Source organism: Natator depressus, chromosome 2, assembly GCF_965152275.1.
Source record: "Natator depressus isolate rNatDep1 chromosome 2, rNatDep2.hap1, whole genome shotgun sequence".
NCBI classification, from domain to species: domain Eukaryota; kingdom Metazoa; phylum Chordata; order Testudines; family Cheloniidae; genus Natator; species Natator depressus.
The window spans coordinates 116,477,227-116,489,440 of NC_134235.1; the positions used below are offsets into that span (position 1 = coordinate 116,477,227).

General features: G+C 40.7%; 1 protein-coding gene across 2 annotated transcripts in view; it reads left to right on the forward strand.

Annotated features, from left to right (window-relative positions):
- The window catches only part of SLC22A23 (solute carrier family 22 member 23), a 161,805-nt gene that overhangs the window by 133,190 nt on the left and 16,401 nt on the right, over positions 1 to 12,214 (forward strand). Inside the window, exons 6-8 of one of the 2 annotated variants that reach the window (XM_074944930.1) lie at positions 4,575 to 4,670; positions 7,557 to 7,659; positions 11,466 to 11,698. In XM_074944930.1, the coding sequence (XP_074801031.1) occupies positions 4,575 to 4,670; positions 7,557 to 7,659; positions 11,466 to 11,698 (432 nt within the window). The remainder of the gene's footprint in view (positions 1 to 4,574; positions 4,671 to 7,556; positions 7,660 to 11,465; positions 11,699 to 12,214) is intronic. The other variant, XM_074944931.1, reaches the window with a different exon arrangement.

Consider the following 12,214-nt stretch of genomic DNA (forward strand, 5'->3'; position numbering starts at 1 on the left):
TCATTGGCAACCTTATTGTTCCACCAGAGCTTTTGGTGATCGTGTGATTGCCAGCCATGTAGCAGCATTCCTTGGTAAACATGCTTTGTGATTTGCTGGTCTTCCGTTCTAATAATACATCCATACCAAGAAAGCCACCGAAAACAAACCAATGCTGATGGAAGCAGTTGCTGAGTTCATCTACAAATACCTTCACTGCTGATCTTGTCCTGCCTCTTACTATGCAACAAGTGACAAGCACAACAAAAGCATTTTTTTAAAAGTCAGTCTGTTGTTCTTCAGTCTTCTTTGGCACCCACATTTCACTGACATGCAACTGAGTTGGTATAATTGTGGTTTTATAGATCTGCAGCTTTGTGGTAACCTAGATGTCCCGATGTCTCCACAGAGGCTGCTGAAAGAGCTGGAACGTGGCAGTGGCTGCGACTATAGGAACATTAGTATTTTTCCAACATCTTCCAGCACGGTCTATGATGCTTCCCACGTATTTGAAAGTTGCCACTTGCTCGATATCACTCCTGACGTGTTAATACTGAGCTGGCTGTAATGGAGGCTGCTTGTTGATAATGGTCAGGGACTTAGTTTTTTCTGGATTAATAACCAGAGCAATGTGTGTTGCTTCTTGCCAGAAGAGAATGGCTCTTAGCTGCAGTGATTCACCAGACTGGGCAAGGAGATGTCATTAGTGTAATTCGCTGTCTCAAAACAAACTGACGTTCAGCTTGATGCCACCGAGAGAGTCTCATCAAGTTTATCCGTCAGCCAGTCAGTGGCAATATTGAGCAATGATGGTGACAGGATGCAGCCTTGCCAAACTTCTGTGGGAAATACGGAGCCATGCTATGTATCTGCCACTGATGCAAACACAGGTTTCTGTTCCATGCTAGGGCACCTCTGTCAATGACCGTATTTTCCCAGGAATGCCGTATCACCTCATGACATCCCACAAACTTGCTCGATGCACTGACTTAAAGACCCGACAGAAGTCTATAAAAAATGCTGTGTCTGGCTTACTAAATTCAGCCACCTTCTCAAAAAGCTGTCTCCGGGTGAAGAGCTGGCTGAAAGTGGAGGGACCAGGTCTGAAACTGCACTGAGTATCCTGGCCATTGCCCCACAGTGCATCACTGATTCGAGACATAAACTCAGAAGCAAGGACATTCCCTGGGACCAACAACAGTGTAATACCTCTAGCTGCTACAATTGTCGTTATCATCTTGTTTGGAAGAGGCAGAATAACACCCTTCTTCTAGTCATTGAGGATGATGTTAGCATGCCATATGGTCTGGAAAAATATGCAGCTATGGCACAATACTCTCCTCTGTTACCCTACAGGGTCGGTGCGTTCACGTCGTGAGGGCGTTTCTACTGAAGCTGACTGACCACCCTGTGACAATCCGCTCAAGTGTCCTTGAAGCTGAAAAGGTCAAGGGTTTGTGTCTGCCACTGGGGCAAAAATGACTAATGAAAACCTGGTCATCAGTGCAAAAGGGCCATCCTGATACCTTGCAAGTTGGCAGCAAATGAGGAAAGCAGATGCTTCTGCTTTATGTTTTAAGTGTTGAGTGAAGGATGGGTGATAAGCTTGTATTTGTACACAACAGGTGTCGGGGGCAGCGTCTCAACATTGGTGCAGAAATTCCATATTTTCATTTTTCCTATTGTAGAGCTGTCCACTAGTCTACTTTAACAGCCTTGTGTCTTCCAGCAGAAAATACAGTGCATAGCTTTGCTTTAGCTAGGATCCATTGTCTCTCACTATTCTGACTCGCCATATTATCTCACATAGCCCTGTGTGACAGAATTACACAATACATCTAAATGATAGACTGCTTCTGTAGATCCCTAGCAATGAAAATGTGAAGCAATCTGCAGCTGGAAAACCCACTGTAATTCTGCTTGTATGTTCCCATCAAATTAATATGTGCGACACAACAGATGATTACAGCAACTACTTTAGTCACAGACGTGCCCTCAGGAAGTTGGTGAATGCTGATTCTTTATTATTGAGCTTATAAATGGGTGAACCAGTTTTTGGGTGGAGGGGGAAACTCCTTGGACTTGAATTTCAGTCCAAACAGTGAACAGATTCTGAGCCCTTTGTAAATTTTTGATGTTATTCCCACTACCTGGTGAAAGTTCTCATCTGTCCACTTGCTGGTGATACTGCAACTCAAACTGCCTCAGTGTGCACCTGAACCAAAGCTTACTGGAGTCAATGGGAAGATGGACCACGTGAAGAAAAAAAGTAAGGGGAAGAAAAATTGGAACCCCCTGGAAATTCACACAATAGAGCCCCTCGGGTGAATGAACAACCTCCCAAGACCACTCTTAAAGGGTCTCTCTGAAGGAATAAATGGAATGATTTAACAGCAGTCCCATCCACACCTGTAAAGGTATGCAGTCAGGTCAACAAAACCTCATATAAGGTACATCTACACCGGAGCTGGAGGCATAATTTCCAGCTTGGGTAGACGTCTGCATTCTTTGATCAAGCTATGTAGCCACGGCAGAGTGAGGGGCTAGCCGCCCAAGTATGAAACTAGGGTTTCAGATGGGCTCAAACTCGAGTTGGCTATCCCATTCCACCACTCAGACAGTTATGGTTATGCTTCTATTTTTAACATGCTAGCTCAATCACAGCTAGCGTGGGTATATGTAGCCAAGCTGAAAATTATACCTCCAGCTCCCGTGTAGACTTAGCCATAATCAACAGCGTCAAAAGCAGCTGAAAAGTCTAGGTACGTTGGCAGAGACATCTGATCCTAAGTTATCAGTAGGAGCACAACCTTACCCAACAAAACCAGCACAGTCTCAATGCCATAACTGCACCAAAAAGCAAACTAATGAGAAAAAACAAGCTTATCTGAGGACTCCTAGATGACTGCAAATTTGCATTGCTCCAACCTTCTCAGTAGCCTTGCACAGAGCGGTAATGTGGTGTTCATTATAAGCTATACTTTTCTGAGAGACAGAATAAAGGAGAAAACTCCTCCTCTTCTGGTATTTTTATTTTTCATTGCTTAACAGCCACCTTGATTTTTGCCAGGAACAGTTTGTTTCATGAAGATATTTTGCCTTTAAAATCATATTGTCACCACCAATTAGAAACTGAAGCATACTAGTTAGAGTTGATTTGAAAAATGAAAAACTAGTTCACAAAGAATTTGAAATTTCTAAGTTCTTTTCATTTCAAACTTCATAATCAACCCTTTTTATTGAATTTTTTATCAAAAAACATTGTCGACATTTTTGTTTACTAAAAACCTGTTTTTAAACAGAAAATCTCAATAAGCATGGCGATAACATTTTTATAATATTTTTGATAAATGTTTGTTAAAATGTAACTTTTTTCAAAATAAAGGAATATTGTGACAGTGTTGACAGGAAAAATTTTGCATTCAAAGAAGTAATTTTTTGATGGGAAAAACTTCCACCAGAACTAATCCAAGTGTTTCCTTCGGTGAGGCATAGAAACAGCCTGCATTTTAGGGTAGCTAAAAGACAAGTTGTTTTTAACCAAACAAGACTGTAAATCACAAGGAAGCATATAGATGACGGATCATCTTGAGGAAGGAGAGGAACTGTTTGTTGAGGGATTTTGAAGTCACAAAACTCCATTCTGCCTCTACGTTATTAAAGGGTTGTATTCCATTTTAAATAGTTTGTATATTGTGGTGATAGGATACACTCTACACTTGAGACAAAGAGCCAGATCCTCAGCTCATGTAAATCAGCATAACTCCACTGCAGTCAGGAGAAGTGCACTGATTTACACCATGTCAGGATCTAGACAATTATTTACAGTTAAGTAAAAGGTGATTTCACCACTGTTTTTGTTTATGCCGTGCTATGGGCTACTAGAAAGTCTATACTGGTAATTGTCTTAGTTTCAGACCTGATGCTTCCATGAAAACCTGCCTTTGTGCATGTTCCATTGTTTTTTGTAAATTCCTTGATGAAAAATAACTATTTGACCAGACTGAACAACCAAATAGTCCCTTCTTTACTTATCTCTGAATGAAAATCTAATCTGGAATGCCTCTCTTGACATTCAGGAGGCAGATGTTCATTTCCAAGATATGGCCAATCAACATAAGAGAGTTGAAGGAATACTTAAAGTGTACAGGGAAAAAATGCAGATAGAATTGCAAAGGCAGTCAGCAGAGAGTGAGTAATCCAATTAGAAATGAGAACTTGCAGGGAGTTCCATGTGACTCAGAAAAAAAGGTGAAATTTGCAGCCTATTTCTAAATCACAGGAGCAGAATTGCTTCTGAAATAATATGCATTCCTTAGCCCATTCAGATGTATTACTATGGTGATAGAATGATGACAAATGCTGTATATCAGTATAGTTCCATATGTGCTATTTGATTGTTTTTCAGCTCTCTCTGTGTGTGTGTTTTAAGTAGGAAGCTACATTTTAAAAAAACCCAACATTAAAATAAGCATGCAAAGTCAAGCACTCAGAAGTTAGGAATAGATTGCCTGTGCAGCTCTAATTTGGTCTCCTTGTGTGTATGCGCATGAAACAATCTTTAATTACATGATCACACACTATTTTCTCCACAGGACCCCTGCCTCAGTCAGTGCACAGGATGGATGATGGTCGTGGAATGAAGCTGTTGTCTGTAGGATCTCTACCTCATTTGTTGCAGAAGTTGGAAGGTGTGTAGTGAATGATACAGAGGATTGCAGGCAGAGAAAGAACAGTGTCATGGTTAAGGCAGCTGAATGCTGCCCAGGAGCATTGGATTCTTTCCCTGTCTCTGCCACAGAGTTCCTCTGTGATGCTGGGCAAGTCACTTAAACCAAACTTTTCACGGGTGGCCATTAATTGTGTGTTCCTCATTTTCTGGGTGCCTGGCTTGATTCCCTGGCGTCTGATTTACAGATGAGCTGAGCATTATCGGCTGTAGCTTAAGTTAACGGGAGCTGTGATTTGAACATGTAATGTTCTATATAATGCTAAGTACTCTGAAAAGTCAAGGCCTTCATTTATTCCAGTGGGGCACCAAAAATGGTGGATATCTTTGACAATTTCAGCCTAAAACTCTGTGCTTCAGTTTCCCATCCATAAAATGAGGGTGGTAATACCCCTAGGCTCACTGAAAAGTTGTAAAGATAACTTCATTGATCTTTGTGAAGAGTTCAGATGCTCCAGTGAGAGCACCGTAGAACTGCTCACAAGGAAACTAATAATTTTGTATTCAGTACAGGGTTTGGCTGGTGTGCATGAAATAAGGCCTAAGGCCACACATTGAACAAGGAGGATAAAAAGAAATATTAAATAACTCCCCATTCACTGCATAAAGAGGGAGTCTTGTGGAAAAAATAGCATGTGATTAAAGACTGTATCGTAATGCATACACACAAGGAGACTGAATTAAGGTTGCAAGTGAAACCTTTACTCTGGCACTTCCTAAGGTGTGTTGGGAACCTTAATGTTCTTTAATGTTGATTTTAAAAAATGTAATTTACTACAGGTGGGCATCATGGGCTAATAAAATGAATACAGGGTAGGGAGTCTAAGTTCTAATCCTATCTCTGCCGCTGACTGACTGACTGGCGGTGAGCAGGTTACTTCCCCTCTCCGTGCCTCAGGTCTCCCTCCTGCAAAATGGGTGTTGTGAGGATTACTTCTCTGTAAAATACTTTGATGATGAAAAGAGCTGTGAAAGTGTTTAAATGTTATTGCTACTAACATTTGAAAGTGTAAGATACGCATATTCCCCTCCAGGGCTCTAGAATCAAACCATGCCCATGGACTAGAGGTGGTTTTGAATGTCCTTTTGCGGGGCTTTGGTTGATGAGCTTTGCTTCATTCTCTTTGTCACAAGGCAGAAGGGAAGAGGTAGGCAAAAGCATTATAAATTTTGGGTTGGTAATAATGGGCTCAAATTAGTTTCATCTGAAAGCAGCACTTCACCCCTCTCCCCCACCCCATTCCCTTCACTTTCTTTACTTCACCAGTGGTTTTCATTCATCTTCTTTTATCCTGTATCCCATTAAAAGGTTGGGAAAGATAGAGGTACTAGAGACAGCCAGACTGTTAATGTATGTATGAAGTGAGCTGATGCAAACTACTGAGGGAGGCTATGTTGCAGTCTCATAAGCAGTCAGTATATATTGTGACTGGTCCAAGACTTTTTGGATGGCTTTTTGAATGCATAAACAGGGGAATCTTGAGTAGGAGTAGAGAGGTTATTTTACCTCTCTATTTGGCGCTGGTGGGACTGCTGCTGAAATACTGTGTTGAGTTCTGATGTCCACAAATCAAGAAGGATGTTGATAAATTGGAAAGGGTTCAGAAAAGAGTGACAAGAATGATTAAAGGGTTAGAAAACGTGCCTTATAATGAGAGATTCAAGGAGCTCAGTCAGTTTATCTTAACAAAGAGAAGGTTAAAGAGTGACTCCATTATTAGTACCTACAGGGGGAACAAATATTTGATAACAGGCTCTTCAGTCTAGTAGAAAAAGATATAGTATGATCCAGTGGTTGGAAGCTGAAGCTAAACAAATTCAGACTGGAAATAAGGTGTAAATATTTACCAGTGAAGGTAATTAACCATTGGAACAATTTACTGTAGGTTGTGGTGGATTCTCCATCTCTGGCAATTTTTACACCAAGATTGGATGTGTTTCTAAAAGAACTGCTCTAGGATTTATTTTGGGGAAGTTCAATGGCCTCAGACTGGATGATCACAATATTTTTTCTGGCTTTTGAATCTATTAATCTAGAAGTGTTGAGGCAGGTACAGTTTGTACTGCTGGAATGTAGAACTGTTGTGACGTTTCTAGCCACAGCTGCTTAAGTTTTTACTGGGCATTTATCCTTGGAATCATTTGTAACCGTTCCAATATCTTGGAAAATATGATCTAATATGTTTATGTAGCAGCTAAATTAATCTCGGGATTAGATGTTTGGGTAATACAGTGCTCTTCATTCTGTTTTGTACCATTCATAGACTGTTTTTGTGCAAATACCTATTCTCTAAGGGTTGTCTGTATTCCACTACAAAATGGCAAAGACAAGGAAGTGTATGGTCTCCAGTCCACTCCTTAGATAGCACAGATCCATATTACAGAAATGCTATCAATTTTGTCACACATGTGAGGACCCTGTCTGTGAGAGGCATATCACTAGCAGAGTATGTTACTGATTAGGACTAAAGTACACCGGAACATCTGCTGGTGTATCAGGCAACTTGACATCTCTCAAAGACCATCCATCTACATTCCATCCCTAACTCCCCAATTTTTGTTTTACATATATTTTTAAAATTGCGAGTAGCATTGGAATCTGCAGGGAGCCACATGCAGCCCTCCAAGACTGCAGAGAGGATCAACAACACATAGAAGGATAAGAGAGAAACAAGGAGTGTGTGTGTGTGTGTGTGTGTGTGTGTGTAGCGTGGTGTGGCCTCCTCAGAGCTCTGAGGCAGGAGGGAAGGAGAACCCTGCTGGCTCTCTTCCCAGAACATCCAGAATAAAATCTGAAATCCACTGGCTACTCTGCTCCCTCACTACATGACCTTCTGTTTTGTTTCAGAGCTGGAGAAGGAGCTTACCAGGAGGCCCAAGAAGGTCTGCATTGTTAAAGTGGTGGGAACCAGGAACCTGTGGAAAAACATTGTAGTATTGTGTGTGAACTCGTAAGTCCAACATATTCCTGTCAAGTATGTTGAATGTTTTTTCTGTTGGTAAACTGAAAGTAGATGTGGACGGTGATGGAAATATAGAGACTCTTCTGCCCCATTACAGGACCCTTAACCCAATGTCTTAGATAGCTGATCTTTGATAAGAAGAGTGAGCTGTACCAGAAGAGTGATCTCGTGTAGAAGCTTAAGGAAGTAGTCATCTGACATTTTAAGCTGTGGAGCAAAAAGCATAAGGTGCTTTCTTGGGAATGGTAGCTGTGCAAGTGCATTGTTGTGTCAGTGACCAACTGTATATCTCTGTCTTGCAAAAACTTGCTACTCTGGGTAGGATTTTCTGAATGACAAGAGCACAAGTTGCACTGACTTTCACATGAATTCCACTCTCTCCTCCCAGTTTTAACAGGACCTGTGCTCCTAAGTCACTTAGGGTACATCTACACAGAGTTTTAAAATCATGGTAGCGAGTCTCAGGCCCTGCGTCTACAGACTGAGGCTCATGCTACAGCGCTAAAAACAACTGTGTAGATGTTTAGACTCAGCTGTAGCTCAGGCTCTGAAACACAAGGTGCAGGGTGGGCTTTTGAGGCTGAGCTCCAGCCCAAGCTGCAATGTCTGCACTGCAGTTTTCAGCACCGTAGCTGTACACCTGGGCTCTGAGACTCTGCCACAGGGTTTAAAACAGTGTCGATGTACTTTTGAAAATCTCACCTTGTACTTCCAATGGATAATGTCAAGGAAGCAGATCAGTCCGAACTGGTTAATGTCTTTGGTGTATTCGATGGTGTCCTTTTTAAATTTAAACCAAAAGGTTCAGTAGTTTCTTGTTGGGTCTTGTTGAAAATTTCTCTCAAGTGAGAGGTCAAGCTGTAGATTTCCATTATCCTGGATTAAAATTAATGACTACCAGTTTCAGTTGCATGTCTTAAATTATCTGGGAGGTAGAAGGGAGCAAGTGAGGTGAAAAGTCCAAGGATATTACCATCTTATCTTTATTTCATCTTTATTTCAAATAAAGCAGCAGGGAAAGGAGGAAATAAGCACATATTGTTGATTTGAATGTAATCAATTGCACAATTATAAAACTGTTTGCATAAATTTATCTACAATCTGTTTAATATTTTCTAAAATTTAATGGATTTATTTGGCAAGGGAAGAAGTTGCCTGGCAATAAATACTAAGCTGTGGCCTGTATAGTAGCTGACCATGATGTCCTGAAAACTGGACAAAAAGGGCTTCAGTTCCTCCAAATCATTAAAGGGGTATACAGGGAAAGTGTACTTTCTCAAACACAGTAGTGTGACACCTACATTTTAAGGCCTCAGTCTGGCAAACATCTACATGAGCGAAGTTAAGCATGTGCTTAAGTGTTTGCAGGATCACACAAAACTGAGAGAGCGTCTCACGTATGAAATAAAAGTAAATGTATGGGCTTGAAATCTATTTCAAAATGACCCTGACTACTTTTGAGGGTGGGGAAGGGAACAGGAGAAAGTGAAGGGGTAGCCATCGTGGTGTTTCCTAGTATGTCAGGTATATAAAGTGCCCATTTGGATCACCTGTGTGATTTTTAAATTGGGATGGGGTGGTGGTAGTAAGACCAGAAATTGCCCTAGAAAAATTATGTGTAGAAATATAAGTTCCCTGCCCATAGTTGGAATTTCCACTTGATTTTAGGGCTCCAACCTGTAATCTTCATTCTCATGAGAAGTTACAGTGACCCATATGATTATGAATTGCAGCATTGGATCAACTGATCCTGCCTGGGTGAGGCCCATTGATTCTAAGGATCTGTCTGTGCTGAATCAGTTGCCGGATCAGCGCCTTAATTTACAGTGTCAGTTGGTGAAAGAAGTGGTGGGCTTTTAATAACCACTGCGATGGCCTCATGCATTTTGGAGCAATTTTTTTGCTGCTAGACTGAGTTTATAGCTACAGTAACTTAAGTGGATTTATGAACATTGTATGAATTCCCCCTTCGCCCACCCCACTTTTAATTATACTTGTTTGGAAATTCCGAAGACCAGAATAAAAACAACACAAAGGATGATTTTTGGCCATTGTCAGTGGAGAAGTTCTGCATTCTTTGAAGAGTCTGAATCAAATTTGTGTTGGTCAGGCAGATCTCAAGTTTATTTTAGGGAAAGAAGAGCCTATTTTTCATTATTATTATTATTCCTTTTGCATCATGTAGTCTGTCCTGAGATTCAGGCAGTTGTGAATTTTGGGAAAAGTAAAACATTTCAGGGGAGAAAAAGGAAATTTTTTCAGGGCACATTGATTTATTTCAAAAATAAAAGGCAACTGTTTGAATCTCCTCAGAATTTTAGGATGTTAGAATAAATCCCAGGGATGTGGATTAAAGGGAAGAGCACAGGTAATAAATTGTATAATGCATTAATTTATCTCATGGGTCTTCAGTTTATCACATGGATATATTTGTGTAATATATTAGGGTTGTCTAGTTGTATATTAAATAGTGTTTGTAAGATATCAAGCACCAGAGTTAAGACAGAAAATAAATTCTGTACAGATTTTTCTGTAGATTCTGAAAGCAAATGAAATTTTGTACAAGAATAAACAACTACGTGTCCTGTAGTGCATTCTGTCAATGTAAAGTATATCAATTTTGCAGTTCCAAAAGGTGCACAATTCTATCTTGGCTTTCACTGACTGGTCTGCTATGCACAGAGCTGTCATTCACTTAGCTGTTATAAATCCCCACCATTTGTTTATTTAAAAAAAACAAAAAGCTTTCCATAAAAATCGTTTCAAATTCCTGAAATTAAGGAAAATCCTGATAGATGGTGTACTGATGTAACATACTAGCCATTCATTCTGGAGACTTAGGCCCAAATGTGGCTTAATGATGCACATGTGGAATGAATTTGGCAATACTTAGTCTACTCCTTAGTTAATGTAGCAGGTCACATTACCTAAATGCTACAGAATTTGCCACAGATATGAGGCCCTTTTCTGAGAGAGGTGTCGCGCTGCCTGAGGAGGTACTGATAGCACTAAAATACACCAGTAGCTCTGTCCGCACATGAAATGATTTTACATTGCACTAAGATCTGGCACTATCCATATGAATCTCACCGTACCCACCATTTATTTTGTTAATAAATATTTGAAACAGGAGAAATGGTCGATAGAGGAACCTGTTTTCATGGAAAAATAAGTGGAGGAAAGTAATGCTGAAGTATGGCATGAATCACAATTCAAGCCATAGATTTTCTGTTTCATAACCATCATAGTAACAAATTAAATACAGGTTCAGTCTGTCACTTTAAATATTCATTTTAAAAGTTATTTTGCCAGCAGCACTACCTTGGGGATTGAGGTTACTATCTATGGTGTGATCTGTTTCGTATTATGCTTCCTTGCAGCCCAACCATAGAGCCCTTCTTCATAAAACTGATCACAGCAGTACTCGTTCTAAAGGCCAGATGTTAGATAGTAACTGAAGTCTATTAAATTAATCTGAAGGTTGCTTCCAATCACATAATAAAAATGTAATCTCACATGGCTTGATTTGGGAACTGCTGTTGCTTAGCACCTATTAGAATCAGGTCAGTTGATCACAAGTCTTTTGGTTTGATCAATTTTTGATCATTGTTTATTTGTATTACAGTAGAACCTTGAGGCCTCAAAGTAGCTAGGTGGGCTATGTGTTGTATGCGCTTAGTAAGAGAAGTCTCTGCCTCAAAGTTTTTCCTTTTCTTTCCAGCTCCTTGTTGCATTGCAATATTTGCTTGCCTGTTCAGAAGTCGTCTCCCATTGTCACTTTCTGTCTCCCTTAGGCTGACCGGGTTTGGAATACATCACTGCTTTGCAAAAAGCATGATGGGTCATGAAGCGAAGATGACCATCACCCACAATTTCTATGCAGACTACTATACCATGGCAGGGATTGCTCTGGCATCCTGCCTGGCTATGTGCCCAGTCGTTGGGTTTCTAGGGCGAAGAGGAGGACTGCTGCTGTTCATGATTCTGACAGCTCTGGCATCGCTTCTACAGTTAGGCCTTCTCAACTGTAAGTGAGGGCATAAGTGACTTGCACCTTGATACTGGTCAGAGAGCATTACCTTGCAAAGCTGCATGAGGCCTTGAATCAATGGCTGTTCTCAACTGACATATGGAAAAAACCTGTCTATTGCAGAACAGAAGAGCAGTAAATCAGCTCTCTGTGGATGGTGCAGATTCATATGCTCTACAATCCTGCTGAAAGCGATAGGGAATGTAAGTCACTGTAGATTTTGGCCCATTCTCTGTACATATTCGACTACAGTGAAACTCTTTTGTTCTCCCTCCAATTTCCCCTTTATTCTTTTGGTTCATTGTTCTAGGTGCAGGGATTTATTCTTGTAGCAGAGCTCAGAGCTAGTCACCCACGCTGAGAAGAGTTAAAAACAGAGTGGATTTCAATCTCCGACGATGTGTCAAAATTGATTGTCTGGGTTTTTAAAAGGGGGAAAAAAAGAGTTTTCTGTTGTCTTAAGACAGAGGTGGGCAAACTACGGCGTGGGACTGTCCTGCCCGGCCCTTGAGC